This window comes from Eubalaena glacialis, chromosome 9 (genome assembly GCF_028564815.1).
Source record: "Eubalaena glacialis isolate mEubGla1 chromosome 9, mEubGla1.1.hap2.+ XY, whole genome shotgun sequence".
In the NCBI taxonomy this organism is placed as follows: Eukaryota; Metazoa; Chordata; class Mammalia; order Artiodactyla; family Balaenidae; genus Eubalaena; species Eubalaena glacialis.
Window position 1 is genome coordinate 51,129,026 of NC_083724.1, and position 25,354 is coordinate 51,154,379.

At 40.2% G+C, this 25,354-nt stretch overlaps 1 protein-coding gene across 3 annotated transcripts in view; it reads right to left on the bottom strand.

Annotated features, from left to right (window-relative positions):
• ENTREP1 (endosomal transmembrane epsin interactor 1) overlaps positions 1–25,354 on the bottom strand; it is a 61,551-nt gene that overhangs the window by 13,999 nt on the left and 22,198 nt on the right. For all 3 annotated transcript variants that reach the window (XM_061201209.1, XM_061201208.1, XM_061201210.1), the window contains 4 exons: positions 9,732–9,842; positions 2,603–2,731; positions 945–1,052; positions 676–809 (listed from right to left, as the gene is read on the bottom strand). In XM_061201209.1, coding sequence (XP_061057192.1) covers positions 676–809; positions 945–1,052; positions 2,603–2,731; positions 9,732–9,842 — 482 coding nt within the window. The remainder of the gene's footprint in view (positions 1–675; positions 810–944; positions 1,053–2,602; positions 2,732–9,731; positions 9,843–25,354) is intronic.

The window sequence follows — 25,354 nt, forward strand, 5'->3', positions numbered from 1 at the left end:
TGGTATGACTCATTTTGAATTCCAGTAACCCAGCACAGTGACTAGTAAGCAGCAGAGGATGGATGGAATGTTTGTTGAATGAACAAATGAAGTCATTCTTTAGAATGGTACAATTCTAGAAGTGGCTAACAACCAAATGAACGCATGCAGCACTTCATTCTACAAATAAAGATTTCTGAGATTTAAGAAACAGACGATCAAATTTCGAGCTAGAATTTGAAAAAGGAGAATAAACACGGTATCTATTTTTTTTCTAGACCAAGGAGATGTAATTAATAATTAATCTTTTTTTAATGGCTGGGAAGAATTTCATGATTTGAGGACCTACTGATGGTTTACAATGAATATCGATTTGGCCTGACTGAGAGCGTTTCCAGGGCAACAGCAGTTTCCAATCATGTCAAATTACAGCAGTTAACTCACTGGGTGTCAGTTTTCTTAAGAAGCTAACTGAAATTGAAAAACTATATCCTTAGGTCAAGGTTTGACTTTTCTTTGGTTTCATGCAATTTGTCAGACCAAAAAAGAGAGAGAAAAACCAGACGATCCTGGAAAATAATACAATGTCTAGATTTTGGAGAGAAGTCAGAGCCCATGCTGTGAGTTCTGGAGACCCTTCGGCCTCAAAACTGAGAGCAGCCCAGAGACCTGGGTGGGGGTATGTAGGGAGGATACCTGCGGTTCGTCCGGGGTGTGCATGAGTAAAACGTGGCGAAATAGGAAGGGGGAGGCACTGGCGGCACAAAGTCGTCAGGGTCTGGGATGCGTCTGTGTTCCTCCACTTCTTCCGCAGAAATCTGGGATTCATCCTAATTAAACAGCACCTCAGTTAGTCAACAGCCTTCACTACAAAGGCTCGGGGAGAAAAGCAACGGATGACACAAAAAGGTCCGAGGGTGGGATCAGTGGAGTCACAGACACCCTGCCACCTTGCATGGACTTACGATGCAGGATCTTCTGGCTGCAAAGATCTGAAGGTAGCGAAGGGCAGCTGCCACCAAGCAGACGGTGGTGGTCAGGGCATTCAAGGCACATAGGGCGAAAAGGACTTTCTGGAACCAGGAAACAATGACGCACCTGAGTACCTCAAAACTGAGGACCAGAATGCAACATAAAAACTTTAAAAAATAATAATAATACTCCCCAAGGAAGACAATTCCCATGAGAAAATTCACGTAAACGACTTAGATGGTGTTTGGCTCATGCTTGGTGCCAAACAAACGCTAGATGGTGTTTGGCTCATGCTAGGTGCCAAACAAACGCTGGTTATTATTAACACTCTCATGCAATAGTGTGTACTTCTTAATTTTAAAAACTTATCGTAGAAGCTTCCTGTCCCGGGCAGACCTGGTATTACCATATTTCTTTTTGCATCAGAATCCTGTCTGGAAATATCCCTTCCAGGAAAGTACTGAATTTCTCTTCTGAAGTGAGTGTCCCCAGTGATAGCAAATCCCAACCTCCCCCCTCCCACAGACTTCCACCAGGACAGCACACTGCTTAATTCGTGGCCACTGATTCTATTTCAGGAGCCACTGGCAGAGCTGCCCCGGGCACCCAATGAGGACAACACAGGGGGCAGGCCGGCCCGAGTGTCAACAGGGCTTGTCTCCTCTAAACACATGTCTCAAAATAGCAGCAAAGCCAATTCCAAAAGTTTCTGTTGCCACAGTCCTGGCTGCTTAGCGGGGCTTTCTCCAAGCAAAGTCCTGGCTCAGAAAGTTTGGGAGTGACTCAGCTACCGAAAATCCAGAAGCCAAAGAAAGAAGGCCATTTTCACATCCTCCAAAACTCAGAGCTGACAGCTTCTCTCTCTTTGCTTACAGACTCCTCTTCCCCACAAGAAAATAAACCCAAAACAAAGATCTAAAGAAAGCCATCAGTGATGGACCATCCAAAAGCTAATATCTCAGGGTTCACCAACTGAGCTTGTCACTCACTGGGCTAACAGACCCTAAGTCAGGACATGATTTTTATCCAATTCCCTAATAAAGGTTAATTTTGTATTTCTCTTCAGCTGGTATCATTTGTTTTTCATCTCTTTTGCTTAGTATAGTTGCGGCCTATTAAACAAGAGGTAGTCTCTTGAATTTCTCTTGTATTTTCTGGCCAATACATCTCCTTAGTCTACGTGTTTTAGAACGGCAGCACTCAACAGCCTACAGGATTCATTTAAGCCAACAAAGGAGCATTAGAACAATAACAAATGGGCATGGACTTTAGAGGTTCTGCTAAAACTACATCTTATATGTGTAGCTACATCATGGGTGTGTATGTGTGCATATGTGCGCATGTATATGTATATGTAAATTCACATACATACATACACATATACATGTGTATGCATTTAGGCTCCTTTACATTTTTTACTAGCTTATAATTCTTGAGCACAAAGACGCTATCCATTCATAACTTAAGAGAAACACAATAATCTGTGGGTTCTCAATTCTGTCTCTAGGTCACTGATAAGGAGTCTCTCATATCTGCCTTCAGCAGGATTATTTGAACGAGGTAAAAGAGGAGGAATATTTCAGGGAGCTTTGCCTTCCTTGGGGTCTCTGTGGTGTAGTTACTGGTGGGGGGTGGAATCTATTCCAGATACCTTGAGTAGAAGGTGAACAGCACTACAAGGCTGAACTGGGAAGAGTTTCAAGGCATTTTCCTTGTCTGTGCATTTGGCTGGTTGAAATTCTTCACAACAGAAGCAAATCTTGCCTTCACCTAAGTCCACCTTAAGGGGAAAAGGCAGAACAACAATTTAATTATTAAGTAAAAATACACAGGCCACACCATGGAACACCAATCCTACAGAATGAGATATGGCAGGGTTCAGTGTCAGGCAACGTCTACATCAGTCAGGACAGCCTAGGGTATGCTGTGGTAACAACCAGCCCCAAAATTTCAGTGGCTTAATCAACCAAGGTTATTTCTTGACTATGCTACATGTCCATTGCAGGTCAGCAGAGGGCTTTGCTCATCATATTCCTTAGGGACCGAAGTTGATGGAGCATCCACTATCTGAGGATTGAGAGTCACTATGCTAGAGACATGGAGAGCACATGATGAATTGCACATTGGCACTTAAAGCAGGTTTACAAGGTAAAAGGTAGGACACTCAGTTAAATTTGAATTCAGATAAACAGGTCATTCCTTAGGGTCAGTATGTCCCAAATATTGCATGAGATATGTTTATAGTAAAAAACTATTACTCTTCATTTGAAATTCAAATTTAATTTGGTGTCCTGTGTTTTCACTTGCTAAATCTGGTCACCCTAGCTTAAATCTTCCTCTTGGAAATGACACTCATCACATGAGCTCAATTTCATTTCCAAAGTAAATCATATGGCTCCACTTAATCCAAGAGGGCAAGGAAGTTCAATCTACCATGTGCCTGGAAGAAGCACAAGGTCTATTTGGTGAACAGTAGCCCTAAACCATGTAGGCTTAAACAGATCTCTTAGTTCACATCTTCAGTGTGTTCATAGATTCTAGTAGAAGTTTTCTTTTCTTTATTTGAAGCGATACCATTACTGATGAGTAATCTCATATATTTTTAGTGAGACGCTTTGCAAACTTTGGGTCACTTTTCCAAGTTTCCGTTGAGTCAGGTTGGGAACATATGTACTAGCTGATTTGGGCTAATAAGACCCATAATTTGGGAGCAGAGGTTCATTCTTACTTGCTCTGCAGCTTGAGCTATTAAAGTTGGCTATTCTATTTTGGCTAAAAAGAAAGGCCACACCTCTTTCATACTTGTTAAATTAAATAGGCGGCTTTGACTTCACTAGCTGCAAAATTCTTCAGGAATCTTTAAGAATGACTGAACATTTACAATGCTTTTGTTGCTTAACAGAAAAAAAAAAGCCTTTTTTCTCATTGAATTAAGATTCTTATCCTCTAGTCATATGGAAAATTTCATGTTATTTTCCATATTAGGAGGAAACTTAGTTCATTCTCATATAAGTTGACTAGGAAGCCAAAGGGAAAAATTTGTACCACTGGATTACACAATTTTTGGTTTGGTTTTCTTTTTCTTTTGAACTGCAATTTACATACACAAATCATAAGCATACCATTCAAGGAATTTAGAGCCATGCATATACCTCTGTAACCCAAACCCTTAACAACATACAGAACATACCATCACCAGAGAAAATTCCGTCATGTCCCTTCCTATTGATCCCTGCCCACACCCTCCAAAGAGACAACCACTGTTTGGATATTTTTTCCATATAGATTAGTTTTGCCTCTTCCAGAATTCCATGAATCCTAGAACATTTTTTATTCCTTGTCCTTAAATCATATTGAAAGGGATGCATTACTAAAATAAACACTGATGCCCAGATTTTATATAAATTTTGCCTCTGATACAAAGAATTACAACTAGAGTTACCTCGATGGCCTCCATAATCTATCAATTCACAACCACTTTGGTTTCTGTCTTTTCCTGGTTTGTCCACAGAGATTGTTATCTCAGCAATGTCCCCACACCTAGATCCATGACTCCACACACAAAGGCACAAGGCTGTTTCAATTTGAATTTTTCTTTCATTGTCTCACATTTTTGAAGGTACATCCTGCTGCTAATATCTAGATTCTTGGCTTCTAAAGGAAAACTACTGTGGCCATTCAGACAGGACTTCCCTAGACAGGTGGGAACTATTCTTTCCCCTCAGGGATCGCTGACTTTCTCTTGGCTGCTCTTCCATAGTTAATAATATCCTTATACCAGGCTAAATTCAGAAGATAAATATTACTCCCAATGGGCTTCCTCCTTGAAAGTCTCCTGCTGAGAACTTCCTGTTTTAATACTAACAGCATTATTTAGTATAACAAAGAAGCAGCTAATAGAGATGATTCATTCTTCTCATGTCTCCATTCTGTTCATGTACACAAGGCCCTCTCTCACCAAGCAGGAACCAAGCTCACGTCTTTCAACGCGACACAGGGCAATTTCCATTTCTTATATTGTATAAGCCTCAAGATCTTACCTGAGGACTTCACCTCCCTTAGGTAAGACTAGGTATCATCTTACAAAGTACTCCCTTCCCACATGAGTCCATTCTTAATCCAAGGCATTATTTTAAGACAGAAACCAATCCTGTGTGGGCTGCACATACACAGCTGCATTAATCACACAACACCGGACATCCAAATACACAGAAACCTCAGCTCTCTCTCTGGAAACTTTGGATGGCAAACTTTTCCAGATAAGTGATAATTAATCCCTTTACACAAAGGATCTTATCTGAAAGTTAATCATTATGCAAACAATAATGAATATCTATCACTGTGCCCAGCTGATATAGGAAAGCCCTGAGGCTTCGTACAAGATGATTCTAGGCAACCGTGCCTTTTGTGTTCCTGATCCTTCACCTGCCTTCTTAATCCCATCTCTGCCCAATATTTCTGAAAACTTATTCTAACTTCTCTTCAATGTCTTTAATCATCTGCAAACAACCCTGTTCGAATCTCCCCATTCTTAAATGAAGAACATCCCTCTTTCATACTTGATACTATTACCTGAAGCTGTCAGATCCTCTCCTTCCTCCTGTCATCAATCACTATTACGGCTCTCTATCCTAGCTGCACATTAGACTCTTCTGGGAAGTTTTCCCAAAAATGACGATGCCATCTTTAGCAACTAGGGAACTGCAAATTAAAGTAACGATGAGATCTCGACTTAGCCCCATCAGACTGGCAAAAAATAGAGAGTAACACTTGCTGTAGGTAGAGGGTTACTGGTAGAAATGTAAGTTAAAGCTCTTTAATAAAGGAACTGTCCATACATTTTAAATTAAATATACTTATTCCCAACCACTTCGGAAAACTGTTGAGCAGTTTCTTTTAAAGTTAGACATACATTTATCACATGACCCAGCAATTCCATACTTATGTATTTACTCAAGAGAAATGAAAACAGGCCTCCAAAAAAACATTATACAAAAATGTTCACAACAGCTTTGTTCATAACACCCCCAAACTGGAAACAACCCAAACGTCCATCAACAGGAGAACTGATAAAACAAATTGTGCTGTTTTTATACAATGAAATATTGCCCTGATTAAAAAAAGAGAGAGAGAGAAGAAGAGCAAACAACTGATATGACCCAAAAACATGGATGAATCTCAAAGACATCATGCTGAGCTAAATCAGTCAGACACAAAAAGGTACATACCACATGACTCCACCTGCATGAAGTTCAAGAACAGGCAAAACTAATCTATGGTGAAAGAAACTGGAACAGTGGTTGCCTATGAGAGAGTTGAGACTGCTTGAAAGAAGACAGCAAATAACTTTCTAAAGTGATAAAAATGCTCTAGATTTTGTCTGGGGTGTATACATGAGTGTATTTGTCATGATGAATGTATACTTTGGTCAAAACTTAATGAACTGCACACTTGAGATCTGGTCATTTAGCTATAGATTTTATCTGTTTTTTAAAAAATGGATAGAATCATCAAATGGTTGAATGTGCTCTAAAAAAAAATGAGACAAACAGAAGACCAATCCTTGTCCTGGGAGCCTACTCCGCTTAGGTCACAGCCCCGATGGAGATCTGCAAAATAGTATTCATAGCAGCTTTGCTTCTATCTGTCAAAACCCAAACCACAACGGACAACAAGAAAATAGAGAACTGACTTGTTCAAAGGAAAAAAGGATGTTAGCGCTGTACCTAATACATCTTAAAGTGAGAAAAACAATATGCAGGGAAGTGGATACAAAAGATCCCATTTCTGAAGAATAAGTCATGAATAACCCCACCCCATACACATCTACGTAAGGTTACATGAGCATGAAACATGAAAGGAAATCCCCCAGCCTGTTACCGTGGATTCAGGGTGACTGGTGTGGATGGCGAGGCAAAGAGGGAAGGAGAGCATCCCTTCCTCAGAAAGACTCCACTTGCCAAATACGTTCCCTAATGAAAAACAATTACGATATGGTCCTGTTGATGAAAAATTAGGTGTGTTTTTATCCATAAAGACATGCAAAAAACCTGTCAAATGGTTAACTATGATGTCCCCAAATAGTGAGATTTCAAATGATTTTTAAGTTCCATCCTACACTTTTATGGCTTGTCCAATTATATAATCAGAAACAATCCCAGAGTTGGTTTTGTGGTGGGAAAACTTTTTAATTAAAAATACACTTTAAAACTTAAAACAATACTGATGCCGAGACCCCCACTCCAGGGCAGTTGAGAATCTCTGAGTATGGGGCCCAAGTTTGGGTATTCTTTAAAAAGTTCCCCCAGGTGATTCTAACAGGGAGTCAGGGTAGAGAAGCACAGAATTTCTCAGAAAAGTCAACCATATATAGACCCTTATGCCTTGTAATTTGGCTTCTGTTTGTTCCAGAGCCACCAGTGATCTAACCACTCAGGCTAACTAACTACTAACTAACCACTGCCCTTGGAATCCTCTCCTCTCCTGGCTTCAATCCACTCCCTTTATTTATTTATTGTTCAAGGCCCATCTCAAATACCTATGTTCCAGGTATCCTTTTCCCGTCTTCCCAAGAGTAGATGTCCTTCTTCTTTTGCACCCCCAGAGCGCTGTGTCTCACTCCGAGGGCTGATCACAGCCTCCCTTGCTTTGCAGTTGGGCATTTATTCTTTCCCTCCACAAACACTGATCAAGCACCCGCCGTGGTTATCCCACTCCTCTTGCTACGTGATAAACGTCTAGGTCAGAAACGATGTCTGACTTTTCTTTCTACTATCTGCAGTTTCTAGCATGGGGTCTTGCATATAATAGATGCTACTCTTTTATCGAACTGTCTTTTAAAATATTATGACTTTTCACTTCTAGCCTGTGTCTGTTCTCTTTGCCCCTTCTAATTTTCTGTGTGATTAGTAACAGGAAGAACAAGCCTTGTTTAAAATTTATTTTCTGGGCACTCTATGTATGTAAAGAAGTCTGTGGGAGGTGCTGTTGAAAACTCCCAAGAAAATACAGAGCCAGACACTGTCCTCAGGAAGATTCCAGACCAGTAGAAGAGAGAAGACAGGTATATGAATACCTTTAGCCCAAAAAAGGAAAGAGAAATGCTTCAGAGATGTACAGAGAGGAATTCTGGAAGATTACCTTCCCTGGGGATCAGGGACTATTTCCTTAAGAAGATCATCGTTGAATGAGGCTTTAAAAGACTGACACCATTTGGATGAACAGGGAAGTAAGGGACAGGGAATGGTTGGGGGAGAGACAGCATTGTCAGAAACAGGAAAGTAGGGCAGGAGCCTGGGTAATGACATGCGGGCTTGGGCTCCATTACAGAGAGTGTGAGCTGCTTCAGCAGGAGAGCAGGATGAGGGCAAATGATACGGGGCCTTAAAAACCAGAAAACATTGTGAGCCTGTGCTTCTAAAACTTACACTTATTAAGCGAGGGAATGACAAAAATCAAAGAAATTGTGAAGGGTTGTTAAGAAACAGCAATAGGTTTTTAGTGAGTCCAGGAGGAGCTTTCCTATCTGGGAAGGCAATGAGTTTCACTGCAAGGACCTGGTCACAGTGTTTTGAGAAACGTGGCAGCCTTCTTCACTTGCATCCTGCTGGTTTTGAAAGGGCGAGATTGCCATGGAACCAAGTTCCAAATAGATGAGGTTTACTACAACCTGTAAAGAGTCCACTTCTTTTGCTTTGTGCCACAGGGAGATATTTGTTACAGAAAAGTCCTCTTAAAAAGTTCAGAGATGGCCAACAATTCCACCTTCCAGGCATATATTCCAGAGAACTGACCCATTTCCATGGCAGCATTGTTCACAATAGCCAAAAGGTGGAAAGAACCCAAGTGTCCTCCGATGGATGAAGGGTAAACAAAATGTGTCCTCTACATACAGTAGAATATTATCCAGCTTTAAAAAGGAAGGAAATTCTGACACCTACTACAACATGCGTACATATTGAGCATGTTATGCTAAGTGAAATAAGCAATTACTAAAAGACAAATACTGTATGATTCCACTTATATCTGGTAACAAGAGCAGTCAAATCCACAGCGTCAGAAAGAGTGGTTGCCAGAGGCCAGGGGGAGAAGGGGATGGGAAGAGTTCTAGAGATCGGTCGCATAACAATGTGAATGTACTTAACACTACTGAATGGTTAAGATGGTAAATTTTTTGCTACGGGTATTTTACTACAACAATTAAAAATCAGAAAAATAGAAATTGACATAGTACAGGTCCATAACCTCTTATCCACAATTCTGAAATCCAGAAAGTTCTGGAAACCAAAGATTCTGGATTACATTCTGTTGTCCCAGACTCCACTGGGATGCTACAGAATAAACAGTATATGCGTCACATTTATCTTCTAAAAATTGGAAAAACTCTGAATGCTGAAACACACCTGGCCTCCAAAGGTTTCAGATAAAGGACTGCTGACCTAAATTCTGATAATATCCATTTTTCCTCTTTAGATGAGAGCAGATAGATATTGATTGTGGACAACTGATCCATCTATTCACTAACTAATGATGCATTTTAATACTGTGGTTCTGGGGTTCTTCTGGCTGGTCCCTGCTTTAGAAAAAAAAAAATTGACAACCTGAGTAAAATACTTAGCAGGAAGTTCTTTGTTTTGTTTTCCCGCTTCCTTTTACCGACTTCAGGTTTTATTTTAAGATGCTGCCTGGTCCTGGGTGTTGCCAGCCACACACTGGCACCCGGGAAAGCCGGGCAGGCCAGGGTCGGCCCAGGTGCACAGTGATGATTCAGAACCGCTTACCAGATCACACCTGGGCACACTGGACACGAACTGGGCCCCTTGGCAGCCTAGGATAAATCCGGCTAAATTCAGGAGGACACACACCACAGACAGCAGCACAAAGAGGTTCACCTGAAACAGCAAGAAAAGAGGCAGTTAGAAAAAAGACCGTGGCTAAATTCAGAGATAGTTTTGTCTGAGTAAAAAAACTCATATTCTTTCCCTAGAGGAAACATTAAAAAAAGTCAGAAAAATGTTTTTAATGTACAAACTTTTTTTTTCATTTTTTAGAATGTTTTAAATTGTGCTGAGGAATGCCCCTGACCCTCAAGTCTTCTCAATTTCAAGTCCCTATTTTTCTTGCTCTTTGCAAATGAGGGAGTTCTGTTAGCTGTACACTACCTTAAGCCATGGCTATTTCCTCCTTGAGCCACTGTTATTTTTTTCCGACTTTTACAGGATCATGGTAACTAGACAAATGGAGAATTCTAGAATATAAGTGGAACCCAGGAAAATCAAGGAGCCCAGAGCCATTACCAGCCAGAAATCACAGTACGTGTGAAAATAAAGATGAGTCTTTTTTCAGTTCCAAACAATGTTGGTACTAAAGAAATGGTGTGCAGTGATCTTCCATGTACTTGTATCCAAAGTTAAATATTACAAATATTACCCTAAATGATTAAGAATTGACAGAAATCAACCAAGAAGCCAGTATTTACTTAGTGCAAATTAGAGACTACAAAGGCTTTTCAACCTGAGAACTCTGATTATTGTCAAAATCAAACCTTAATGTAAATATAAAAGATTGGAGCTAATGATTATCAGTGTTAGAACCAAGCATCATTTCAGGTAGCTGATATGTCAGAATTGGCTGGCAAATGAGTTCACACATGAACTCTACTACAGAAAGCTCATCCTTTATTGCTGGTATTCCAAGAAGCGTGAAAGTATCTCCCCAGACCCAGGTTATGAGTCAATATTTAGTATCACATGATGCCACTTTTCTTAAGAGGAATTCCTCCTTCCTCTCCATGAGGAGCTTATGAATTATAAACACCAAGTGACTCCAGGAATCCAGACCCTTGCTGGACTTGACTGAAGACTCTTTCCTGACCAATGAACAAGGCGACTCGTTTTTCACTGAGGAATCTGGCTTCTGCTTCTCTCCTTTTTCGTTAATTTGTAAAAGGACTATGTGCCCTGTCATCAAATCTTGAGGAAAAAGCTGGAAGCGGCTATTGTGTTACTGTTTCCCAGGCTAGATATTTCCATGTCTGTAGTACTTGACTTGCACTGTGCCCCCTTACAAGAGCCCCCTCTTGCACTGCCAAAGCTTTTTGGAAAATGAGAATGCATAATTGGCAAAAAACAGGACATGGTCTTCTAACATGGGCTTCTTTTATGCCCTGGCAGTTGCTACTCAAAGAGACCTAATACATCTGGAATATTCACACCCAGCAACACAATTATTGTTACTATCGGGAAGTCTTGAACTTGCCTTTAGAAATTTTTTTTTAATGCAATATCAGATACCTTAAAAAGAAAACATGGTTATAATCCTTATGCCTACCAGCCCACCACTAATCTTCATAACTGAAAATTAGCATCATCAGACATAGAATGGGTGAGAGTCCATTACCCAACACTGTACCCCAAATCTCTCCATTAAAATCTTAAATCCAGCTCATCAAAAGACACCATTAAGAAATCAATACAGGATTTCCCTGGTGGTGCAGTGGTTAAGAATCTGCCTGCCAATGCAGGGGACACAGGTTCGAGCCCTGGTCCGGGAAGATCCCACATGCCGCAGAGCAACTAAGCCCGTGCGCCACAAGTACTGAGCCTGTGCTCTAGAGCCCACGTGCCACAACTACTGAAGCCCACGCGCTTAGAGCCTGTGCTCCGCAACAAGAGAAGCCACCGTAATGAGAAGCCCGTGCACCGCAACCAAGAGTAGCCCCCGCTCATGGCAACTAGAGAAAGCCTGCGCGCAGCAGCGAAGACCCAACGCAGCCATAAATAAATAAATAAAAGCTTTTTTTAAAAAAAAAAAAGGGTACTTGCCTGTTTTGGGGAGGAGGCGTGGAGTGAGGGGGTTGACTGGGAAGAGATAAGGGAATTTTCTTGAGTGATAAAAATGTTCTATATCTTGTTTTGGATATTGGCTACATGGGTGTATCCAACTGTTAAAACTTAGCTAACTGAACACTTATGATCTGGGATTTATATCAATTATATTTAATATGTATTTTTTAAATAAGGAAGAAAATCCTGAGTCCAGCTGCCAAGACAGGAGTGTGAGATCATATAATGAATATGATCTACTTCTAAAATGTCAGAACAACAAAAACAAGATGAGAGAAGGCACCAGGGATTCACTGTCTGGTGGGCTTGGCTTCTCTCCTACACTGGAGGGGCTGCTAATGAGAAGTTAAAGCCACATCACCAGAATGCCGCCCTGCAAACCCCAGAATGAGGACCTGGGCCAAGGCACACAGGCTGTGTACAAAATAGCCATGCACTGTTCCCCAAATTTATCCCTAAATTTGGCTTTTTTATTACTATTATTAAAACTCTGGCCAAACATTGGCCAAATGGTCATCTATTTACAGTAAGTCCCCTATATACAAAAAAAATGAGTTCCGTTCGGAGAGCGTGTTGGTAGGTCCAATTTGTTCATAAGTCCAACAGAGTTAGCCTAGGTACCCAACTAACACAATCAGCTGTATGGTACTGTACTGTAATAGGTTTATAATACTTTTCACACAAGTAATACATAAAAAACCAACCAACATAAAAAATAAAGAAAACATTTTTAATCTTACAGTACAGTACCTTGAAAAGTACAGTACAACAGCTGGCATACAGGGGCTGGCATCAAGTGAACAGGCAAGAAGAGTTACTGACTGGAGGAGGGAGAGGAGGTGGGAGATGGTAGAGCTGAAGGATCATCAGCAATAGGAGATGGAGGGCAAGCTGCAATTTCACTCATGCCTGAACGCATGTTCGCATCTTTGAAAGTTCTCAACTTGAAGGTTTGTATGTAGGGGACATACCATACTCTAGTGTAGACCACTGTGGTATATATCAGACATGGCAGCTATTAGGATACCAAGCATATCTCTTTCAGAGGTTGGATCAGGCTCAACCGTACAAAATATTGGAGTTATAAGGGATTCAGGATATACAGGGACCTTCAGAATGGACCCCTCTGGCTTTCACCTAGTTATAATGGTATAACATCCAGGACTCAAATATCCATCTGAACCATCACCAGATGGCATCCCCTTAAACAGAAGACAGTGAAAAATCAGCTACTAGTGAAGAACATCATAGTCACAAAGTCCACACAGCTATACCTGGAAAAGGGAAGAATTTCTTATATTTTCTTCTATTGTCATCATTCTTGCCTTTAAAAAAATCATTGCAGGTGATTTGAGTTTCTCTTTGTGGAAGACACCTGAATTTGGGATCAGGCTTTCCCCTTGCTTGCTGTGATATCTTAAACAACCTCTATGAGACTTGCTTTTCTCATCTGTTAAAAAGGTTTATTGTCCTACTGGGAGAAAATATTTGCAAACGATGCAACTGACAAGGGCTTAATTTCCAAAATAAACAAATAGCTCATACAACTCAACAACAACAACAAAATAACCCAGTTGAAAAATGAGCAGAAGACCTAAATTGACATTTCTCCAAAGAAGACATACAGATGGCCAACATACGCATGAAAAGATGCTCCACATTACTAATTATTAGAGAAATGCAAATCAAAACTACAATGAGGTACCACCTCACACTGGTCAGAATGGCCATCATCAAAAAGTCTACAAACAATAAATGCTAGAGAGGGTGTGGAGAAAAGGGAATCCTCCTACATTGTCAGTGGGAATGTAAATTGGTGCAGCCACTATGGAAAACAGCATGGAGGTTCTTCAAAAAACTAAAAACAGAGTTGCCATATGATCCAGCAATGCCACTCCTGGGCATATTCTGGACAAAACTATAAATCGAAAAGATACAAGCATCCCTATGTTCATAGCATCACTATTTACAATAGCCAAGACATGGAAGCAATCTAAATGTCCATGGACAGATAAGTGGATAAAGAAGATGTGGTACATATATACAATGGAATATTACTCAGCCATAAAGAAGAATGAAATAGAGCCATTTGCAGCAACATGGATAACCTACAGATTACCATAAGTCAGAAAGAGAACGACAAATACCATATGATATCCCTTATATGTAGAATCTAAAATATGACACAGGGCTTCCCTGGTGGCTCAGTGGTTAAGAATCCGCCTGCCAATGCAGGGGACACAGGTTTGAGCCCTGGTCCAGGAAGATCCCACATGCCACGGAGCAACTAAGCCTGTGCGCCACAACTACTGAGCCTGCGCTCTAGAGCCCATGAGCCACGACTACTGAGCCCACGTGCCACAATTACTGAAGCCTGCATGCCTAGAGCATGTTCTCTGCAACAAGAGAAGCCACCGCAATGAGAAGCCCGCGCACCTCAATGAAGAGTAGTCCCCACTCCCCACAACTAGAGAAAGCCTGCAGCAGCAACGAAGACCCAACGCAGTCAAAGATAAATAAATAAATTTATTTAAAAAAATAAAATAAAGTGAAATAAAATATGACACAAATGAACTTACCTACAAAACAGAAACAGACTCACAGACATAGAGAACAGAATTGTGGTTGCCAAGGGGGAGCGAGCGGGAGGGAGAGATGGATTGGGAATTTGGGATTAGCAGATGTAAACTCAATATTATACAGAGAATGGATAAACAACAAGGCCCTACTGTATAGCACAGGGAACTATATTCAATATCTTATGATAAACCATAATGGAAAAGAATATGAAAAAGAATGTATATATATGTATAATTGAATCATTTTGCTGTACAGCAGAAATTAACACAACATTGTAAATCAACTATACTTCAACAAAATAGGTTAAAAAAAAAAAAGGTCTATCATCCTAGGTACCTCCCAAGATTAATGAGAGACTCACACAAAATGATGTATATGAAAATCTTCTGTATCCTGCAAAATGCTAGGCAACCAGTTTTACTATTACTAATAATAAGCATTTCCTCTTTAGGGGAGCAGCTTTTTATTATAAAATGAATTTCACTCGGTCTGATACCAGCACCTTGTATCTTACCCTTGTGATGCACCTGACTTTGTGGCAGCTGGAAAGGATATATACAAACTGTAAGAATGATCTGTAGGTATATTGTTTCCAAAACTTTTCCATAATTCTTTCTGCGACCTGCTTCAGGAACTCACTCCACCACGCTGACCATTGTCATGTGTGTGGGGTGTCTCGTGTTGGCCCCTCCAGATCCTCTCTCTACTCTTCATTCCATCCCCTCCTCCCAGGGAGACTGACCCGCAGACCGTATCATTGGGGCTCCTTTGCCCTCTGGTGTCTGGTTTGGTTCAGTCAATGGGGAGGCCTGGCAGAAGATCCAAGGGAGGGAGGAGAGTGAGGCTGGGGTGTTATTCTCCTGGTTCCTTCTCTGCAGCCTCAGGATGGCTGTGTCCCTCATGAAAAGCCACAGGTCCTCTCAAGGTCTCAAGGGGTCCTCTGTACATGATCCCAACTTCCGGATTCTGACCACCGTTCTCCCGTCAGGACTAGGGATGGTAACAGCTTCACTGTCCCCTACACCCTGCACAGACCTTTGTGAACAGGCCGTTAATTAACTGCTTGTCAAGTTATAGTTTTATTGTCATCTGTGTTTTACCAAGACCTTGACTAATAACAACTTCTCTATAAAATTCTTCCTTACATTTAACCTAATTTTTTTCTGCTCTTTAAGCCTAGCTCCTATTGTTCTCACTTCAAATTCAACATTACTTGTTCAATGAAGTGAACCCCATGGGTTACAGTACCTGAATTCTACTGAAGCCAATTCATCTCTGGGTTTTACCATCAAGAAAAAGAAAAGCCCAGAGTTGATGGAGAAATGTCTTCCTAGAACCTGTACTTTAGACATGAAAGACAGTGGGACTCAGAAAGTAGAAAGCTTGCCTCACTGCATCCTGTGGCTTTTAAGGGTAAAATGCAAAATCCAGGATCCAAAGAGCTGGTCCTCTCACAAGGACAGGCAACATGAGTTAAGCCTTTTATGTTTTTGGTTTTATTGTTACTAACTTGAATCATGAGTATCTTCTGATACTTATATACCAGGTAGCTTGACACAAAAGGTATGTTTTTCAATTGAGTATTTGGAATTCACCTTGACACTGATCTCTTGCAACTGTGCCCCCAGTTCATTCCAGGTCTCAATTAAGTGACCCAATAAAAGAATGTCTGGGGAAACTGAAGCTATCCAAGAAGAAGGATCACCTTCAGTTTGCCCATTCCTACATGCTAAGAAAGTTCCTCATAATCTCCATCACATAACATCATTAAATAATTATGCCTATCACAGCTTGGTATTGTTGAGTGTCTTTTTTGATACAAGATTTCATTCTCTAAATAGACTGACCTTTCCCTGCTGCTTAAGGACTTTCACTTTGCTTTTTACTTCCCTACTGCTCCAAGCTCAAGATGCATCTGAAAAGTCAACTATGTATGTTTAAATAAATAAACAGTTCCAGTAATTGTGTGAAGGTAGAGTAGCTTAAAAATGAATGAGTTTAGTGAATTGAACTTAAGCATTTAGTTCTACTAATTCCTGAAAATCCATTAAAATGGCAATAAAGGAAAGATTTTAAATGCAGAAATCCATAAGGACAGAGAGTACAGAAAAACGGCAGTAAAATTTTAGAAGTTAGAAAACCAGTGGGCAAGCATAAATTGACTCAGTGGTCCTGAGAAAACTCAATCTCCTACAACAGCAATGAGGAAAGCCAAAACAGCAGAATTTATTCCTCAGAATCTCCAAATGTTCAGAAATGGGTGGCAGCAGATACCTCTGGATATGAAAGTGAGGCTAGAAAAGGACTGATTGTGAGTCTAAGAAACAATTAGAAAATGGCACAACCACTATGGGAAACTATTGGCAGTTTCTAATAAAGTTAAATATCTACCACCCTATGACTCAGCAATTCATTTTTAGGTATATACATTAGTGTATATGCCTGGAAAAAGACATGTACAAGAATGTTCATAGCGACTGGTTCATAATAGCCAAAAACTAGAAACAATCCAAACGTCTAAGAATAGGAGAACAGATGAACAAATTGTAGTACACTCATAAATGAAATAAAACCCACTGCTTTGGTTTGAATGTTTGTGTCCCCCAAAATTCGTAAATTGAAATCCTAATCCCAAAGCGATGGTATTAGGAGGTGGGTCCTTTGGGAGGTAATTAGGTCATGAGGGCAGAGTCAATGGGCAAGCATAAATTGACTCAGTGGTCCTGAGAAAACTGAATCCTACAATAGCAATGAGGAAAGCCAAAACAACAGAATTCATTCCTCATGAATGGGATTAGTGAACTTGTGTATGTGCGTGTATTTTTTTCTATTTAAATATCAAAAGCTCGCCAAATTCTTTCCTTTAGAAACTTCTCAAAAACTTTTAATTCAAAAAATACTACTACTTCCTCAGAATCCTTTTCTTTCACACTTTCTTTCTTCTTTTAATTACCCAAGAAGATATCACTGCTACCCATTTAGTCACTATGCCTTTTTTCCCCCACAGGCACTCTTTTGATACTGCTCAAAAATAAATGAAAAACAGAATACCCTTTTCTCCAGTGGGGCACAAAAACATAGGTGGTCTTAAATATTACGGAATGAATGAATGAATCAATCAATCAGTGAACAAATGAAAGAAAATTGATTCTTATTATAAACACTATATGGAGGTATCATGCATCCTTACTAATATTCTGCAACATATACAGACAGGCCCTGAAAGGCAAACACCATACTAACTATCACTGCTTGCATGAAAATGGCTACCGCTACCGCTCCTGGTGGGAACTCACCACTTCCTGGGGAATGAAGATGGGAAGCGTTGGGACTCCTGTCCCATCACTTTGTAGGAAGGAGTGGGGGTGGTGGGTGGTGGGTGGAAGAACAAAGCACCCAGTCCTTAGAATTCAGGTTACATTTTCCCATTGAAACAAGAACATTCTGTGATCTGGCTGGGAATGTGACCAACATTCTAACATTTATGTTCTCAGAGACAAGAAGTCCAAGCTCCAAACCACTGATCAGTCACTGGTTAATAAGACGAATGTCATAGGACCCATGACAGTGAACATAACCACTTATTTGACTCTTAACATTTACAATTTTAATTCAGTTTGGAGAAGCATTTTCATACAAAGGTGTAGAATCATGAGCAAAGTTATCTGAATACAACACCAATGACACCAGGAAAAAAAATCGAAGACAAGACACCAGACTAAAACCTTTCTGAACTAGTTTAGCAAAATGAATCTTCTGATAGACCGCTCAGCACCATGGCAACCAACAAAACATAGTAAATCACAGCGACTCACAAAGCCCAGCCTCCTGCTGCTCTAAAGCCATTTCGGGAGCTCACACATGCGCTGACTTGGTTTGCCAGGGCGCCTTTCATCCTCAGATCCCAAGAGAACCTGCTCCTGGGCTTCACTCCCTTGACATCTTTTAAACTTCTTCCAGAAGCTTGGCAGATATATTACCAATGTCCAGACTGGTTCTCCCTGCCAACAAGCCAAACACAGGCCCGTGGCTGTGAACAGAACCAGCTGCCTCTCTTTCCTCTCAGAGATGTTTAAGTGTCAGATTTACTCATGTTATGGCTATCTCAGATTTTCTTTCTATAAAATATTTAAAGTGTAATAACATTTATTTTGAATTCCTTTTTCAACAGTAGCGAAGGGCTTCTTCCTCTCCCCACCAGAGTGAGACACAAATTTTCACTAGTTTGGGACACAGCTTCGAGGTGAGCTAAAAGCACTTATAACTGAGAGGTGCAAATTCCTGAGGAAAATATACAAATCTCAGGGTATTTTCAAGGCTCCAGCTTGTGAGAGGAAATTCTGCCTTACCTGGGGTCCTCCCCTGCCCTGTTCTCTTGCAGATCCCCCATCCCCCAGGGCTGCCTTTCAGCACATTGCACCCCTCATTTCCCAGGAAAGTGACTCTTCTCATGACCCAAGCAATCAGGCGTAGCAGAGAAAGGGGTGTCCTCATCATGTGTCTGGCTCCATAATTCCCTGGTACAACTTAGGCAGCTCTGCCACTCTAAATTAACATAGTCTCATCAGGAATGTGGCACATGACCAGGAGGAAAATATCCTAATGAGAGTCTCAAGAGAAATAATCAGAGGATGACATGACACAGGGGATGTACTCTTCGAACAAGGTGAAAGGGTCAGGAACGTGGTCTGCTCTGCCCCTGGGGAATAAGGTGGCAGAAGTAAATTTGGATTTGAAGATAAGCAAAGCAGCAGAAAGTTTTAAGCAAAATTGCAGATCTATGATTCTTAAGACTTCACTTTCCTTCAAAGTTATTCTTCTCTTTCATCTGTGCATCTCTACTCTTCGTTCTTTCCCTGCTTCTAGCCCCTTCTCCACTGCTCTTAGCTTCTCAAGGTTCAGCAAATTAGAGAGTCAGATCTTATGACTTCCGAACAATGAAGATCAAGGCTCTTGAGAAACTATCCAGAGCCAACAGTCCTCAAAGACAGCTGCCATCAAGTCCTTCCCTCTGTACTTTACAGGCTGTTCCTCACGTCAAGAGGTGAAGACTAATACATACAATGGAATATTATCCAGCCTTAAAAAGGAAGTACTGACACATGCTACAGCACGAATGAACCTTGAAAACAGTATGCCAAGTGAAATAAGCCAGATACAAAAGGACACATATTGTATGACTGCAATTATATGAGGTCCCTAGGGTCATCAAATTCATAGAGACAGAAAACAGAATGGTAATTACCAGGGGAGAATGGGGAGTTATGGTTGAATGGGTGCAGAGTTTCTGTTGGGGATGATGAAAAAGTTCTGGAAATGGATAGTAGTGATGGTGGCACAGCGTTGTCAATGTACTTAATGTCATTGAACTGTACACTTTTAAATGTTAAAATTGTAAAATTTAAAATATGTAGATTTTACTCACAAAAGAAAAAAAAAAGAGGAAAAGAGGTAGAGCCCAATTTCTAATTCCCCTCCCCTTGATTCTAAGGTGGCCTTGGGAACTTGTTTTACCAAGAGAATGCAGCAGGAGTGACATTCTGGGACATCCAGGCTAGACGGTAAGATGACGCCTGGGCCACCTGGGCCTCTTGGAACACTCATTACAGACAGTCCCTCTCAGAACCCAGTCTCCATGCTGGGTGGCTGTTACAGGAGGAGGTCACATGTTCATGCTCTAGTCAACAGCCCTTGCTGGGCTCCCAGCCGTGTCTTTTATATATATGTACTGAAATATTGAAGGAGGAAATGTGAAGGTTGGGATTTATGTGAAAACAACACAGTGGTAAGGGAGAAGAGAAATGGATGGTTAGGGGTGTAGGGGAGACAAGCTTGAACATGTGTAGCTGGGCAATGAGTACAAGGTGGGGGGTTGCTGTGTTTCTCTCACATTAGGAGTATATTTGAAATTTCCCATATCAAAGGAAGAAGGAAGAGGAGGAGGAGGAGAAACTGGAAGAGGAGAAGGAGAGGAAGAAGGAGGAAAAGGAGGTGGAGGGAAGGAGATGGGGAGGGAGAGAAGATAAAGAAACCAATTGGACTCATCTCTTCACAAAGTCAATTCCTGGAAAAAGAAAAAAAAAGTGGCAGGAAGTGTATTCTAGAATACAGAAGACTAAAGAGACAGAATAGTCAAATAAAATGACTGAACCTTGACTGGGTCCTGGATTTTGAAGAACAGAACAGGATCACATAGAAGTATTCACTTTTGAATGATCCGTCAAGCTGTACACATATACATACACAAATATGCACAAATCATACTTCAGTTGAAAAGCTTTCTGATGAATAAAAAATTATATAACATTTTGGAATAATTGGGAAAGTTTAAATATGGGCTGAATATTAGATGACATTAGGAAATTACAAATAATTTTCATACTTATGATAATGTTATTATGGTGAGGTAGAAGAATGTCTTATTTTTAGGAGATGCCTCCTAAAGCATGCAGGGGTGAAGTACCATGAAGTCTGAAACTTTGAAATACTTCAATGTAAAATATTTATATATAAACATAGCAAGTAAGGCAAAACATTAAAAGCTATTGAATCCAAGTGGAAAGTATATGAGAATTCATTATTTGCTCAACTTTTCTGTAAGTTTGAGAATTTTCATAATAAAACATTAAAAAAATATTGAAGAGGCTTTTGCAGGTGCAAAAGTAACAAGAAGCCGAAGCATGTGCCCACCAGCTATTACTAATGAACTTCTTTATAAAAGAGCTGAGTAATGTGCCTGGGGATATAGGGGTCCTGGTGGAATAGTCCCTCCAAGTCAAGTCTTCTTTCTGGTATAACAGAGTCATCTACTTCTCTCAAGCACACCTTAAAATAAAGCCTATCCATCACGAAGGCCCGCTCAGCTGCACAGAGCTCCCAGCAACCCTCCCACCCCTTAACAGACAAGCCTGCTGTGGAAACAGACCCACAAAAGCAAGGGTAGTGATTAAGAACATGGACTCTAGATAGAAACCACCTGAAATTGCAACCCAACTCTGTCACTTCTAGCTGTGTGACCTTGGGCAAATTACTTAACCTCTCTGTGCCTTGGTTTCCTCAGAATGAGGATACTAATAACATCTTATAGGATTAGTGGGTTAATACATGCATCTTACTTATGTGTTTACTATTATTACTATTCTTCTTCTTATTACAAATTATTACAAACATTAAAAATATTACCAACCTAGTTCTTCAGTCACAACTAGAATTTATGAATAATCAAGGAACAACAGACATTCAAAAATCTATCAGCACCAGACAAGAAGGACCAAGATGTCAACCAGAACTACTGACCCCCATGGAGAAAACATTGATTACTCAGAGAATAGAAAAGAAAAAGACAAAGAAATAAAAAGTATAAGATTTTGAAAAGTTAAGAAACAAAGATGATCAATTCAAGAGGTCCAACATCTGACTATTAGATGTTCTAGAAAAATAGAGCAGAGCAAATGGAGGGAAGGAAATAATCAAAGAAACAGCAAAGAAGATTGCTTGGTGTTGAAGAAAGACACGTCTTCAAATTTTAAAAAACTCAAATACTCAACGGTAAAAATAGTCAAAAAGTATGAAGGAAAAAAGACCCACACCTAAATATACCTTCATGTAATTTCAGAAGACTGTCAGAAAAATTATCTGAAACTTGGAAATGAGCAAAAGAGATTATTGGGTATTCCATTTACTTATTTAGTTATTTGATTGGCTATTTTATAACTCTGTAGAGGCAGAGTTTAAGTTGCAGATTTTTTTTTCAGTAAAGATGGAAATAAATTCTGTCCAATGGAACAGAAAACCTCAAAAGTTACTGTTGATGGCTCTGCTGGACATCAACCACTTTTGTATCTATCCCAGCCATCTCCTCCTAACATCACCTATAAATACTTAGCTCCTCAAATGTGTTTTGAACCAGTTTTCCCTCATTACTGACACATGTTCATTTTATATTTGCCTAAGAGTCATGATCTTTATCTTTTTGAAAATTAAACTTTATCAATATGAAGGTAAAGAAAAGATCCTAAAAGCTTCCAGATAGAAAGAAAGGGGCTGCCCACTAAGGAACAAGAATCAGGTCAGCATCAGTGACAGAAGTCATCAAGCAATGCCTTCAAATTTTGGAAGGAAAATCATTTTGAACCCAAAATTCTATATGTAGCCAAACTATCATTCAAATGGGAGGGCAAAACAAAGACACATCAAGACATTCAAACCCTTAGAGAGCTCGTTTCCCTCACATTCTTCATGAAAACTTTTATTTGAGAATATTCTCTGGCAAAATGAAAAAGGAATTCAAGAAAAAAGAATGCATGAGGCTTGAGATCTAAGGAACAATGGCTCTAATCCAAGAATACCAAGAAAAGAAATATTTAGATGACATCTGTATAGGAGACCTAGAAAACAATTAAGTCCAAACTGGAATAGGAAGTTAATAGTCTTAGAAATGTCCAAAGGAGAAAGTGAAACAACTAGCAAAAAGTATGATTAAGAAGCTAGATAAGGACTTCCCTGGTGGCGCAGTGGTTGAGAATCTGCCTGCCAATGCAGGGACAGGGGTTCGAGCCCTGGTCTGGGAAGATCCCACATGCCGCGGAGAAACTGGGCCCGTGAGCCACAATTGCTGAGCCTGTGAGTCTGGAGTCTGTGCTCCACAACAGGAGAGGCCGCGATAGTGAGAGGCCCACGCACCGCGATGAGGAGTGGCCCCCGCTTGCTGCAACTAGAGAAAGCCCTCGCACAGAAACGAAGACCCAACACAGCCATAAATAAAATAAATAAATAAATTAAAAAAAAAAAAAAGAAGCTAGGTAAGTAAAACTCACACTTAAGAGTCAGCTGATTTTCAACAAGGGTTCCAAGATAATTCAATGAGGAAAAAACAGGCTCTTCAACAAGTGGAGCTGGGACAACTGGATATCCACCTGCAAAAGAATGAACTCGGACCACTGACACACCGTAGGCAAAAATTAACTCAAAATAGATTATAGACCTAAGCATAAGCTAAAACAATCAAACTCCTAGAAGAAAATATAGGAGTAAATCTCCATGACCTTAGATCAGACAAGCCTTCTTAGATACGACAGTACAGCAACAAAAGAACTTCATCAAAATTAAATTCATGAAAATTAAGAACTTTTGTGCTTCAAACGACGCCATCGAAAAAGTTGAAAGATAACCCATAGAATGAGAGAAAATATTTGCACATCATATATCTGATAAGGGACTTGAAAAGGGAAATTGGATAATTTTGTTAGTTGTGAGAATGTTACTGTGGTGAGGTATGGTGAGGCAAAGGATCTGAATAGACATTTCTCCAAAGAAGACATGCAAATGACCAGTAAACGCATGAAAATTCTCAACATCAAATCAAAAACACAATGAGATACCACTTCACACCCATAAAGACGGCTATAATCAAAAATACAATAATAAGTACTGGCAAAAATTCAGAGAAATTGGAACCCACATACACTGCTGATGGGAATGTAAAATGACACAGTTGCTTTGGGAAACTGTTCTTCAAAATGTTAAACATGGAGTTACTATATAACTCAGCAATTCCACCCCAAGGCACATAGCCAAGAGAAATGAAAACATGTCCACAAAAAAACTAATGTTCACAGCACCATTACTCATAGTAGACAGAAAGTGGGAATGTCTATCAACTGATAAATATATAAACTGTGGTATATCCATCAATGGAATAGTATTCAACAATAAAAAGGGGGAAAAGTACTGATACATGCTACAATGTGATGAACCTTAAAAATATTGTGCTAGGGGGCTTCCCTGGTGGCGCAGTGGTTGAGAATCTGCCTGCCAATGCAGGGGACACGGGTTCGAGCCCTGGTCTGGGAAGATCCCACATGCCGCGGAGCAACTAGGCCCGTGAGCCACAACTACTGAGCTTGCGCGTCTGGAGCCTGTGTTCCGCAATAAGAGAGGCCGCGATAGTGAGAGGCCCGCGCACCACGATGAAGAGTGGCCCCCGCTTGCCGCAACTAGAGAAAGCCCTCGCACAGAAACGAAGACCCAACACAGCCAAAAATAAATAAATAAATAAATATTTAAAAAAAAAAAAAATATTGTGTTAAAAAAAATGCTAAGTGAAAGAAGCCAGTTACAAAGGATCACATATTATATGATTCTGTTTATTTGAAATACCCAGAATACACAAATTTATAGAGAAGACAGTGCATTAGTGGTTTCCTAGGGTGGGAATATTGAGAGGAAATGAGGAGTGACTTCTAACGGGTACAGGGTTTCTTTTTGGGGTGATGTGAAAATGTTCTACAATTGATGGTGGTGATGTTTGTGCATATCTGTGAACATGCCATTGAACTGTACCGTTTAAATGTGTGAATGTTCTGCTATGCCAATTACATCTCCATAAAGCTGTTTAAAAATACAAGAAGAAGCTACATGATCTCTGAGATTAGGTACCTTTTTTGCCAACAAGAAAAAGAAGAGTCATTTAGAAACTCTAAGAAAAACGTCACTCTATATATCAGTCATGGTCCAAAGCTGAAGCAAACTAAAATATGACATGATGCTGAACAAATGATAGAGAATAAAAAAGAATAATCGATTTGACTTGGCTGCTTGAAACTGTTCTCTCTCTAGATCCAATCATTCTTCCTGGTGCTACAGAAAATAATGCAGCTGATCCTTTGAACAAGCAGGACTCATGGGCATCAACAGAAAACCACTTTGTTTCCACCCTCACCCCGGCGATGTTGTTCACGCCCACTTTGTAGGGCTAGCTCTTCCTGATCCCTTAGATGAAATCTGAGGCTGGGCCCATTACTCCTCTGGTCAACATCAGATACAAAAAGTCCTCCAGTAACTTCAAGTCACAAAAAGGCCCATTTTGGTAATTAAAATGTCCAGATCTGTGTCCCAGTCAAAACTTGAAACTGCATTTAAATTTCAGCTTCTTTCCTTCTCATCAGGCTTCTTCCTGTAGGGAGCAAACACGTCTGCAG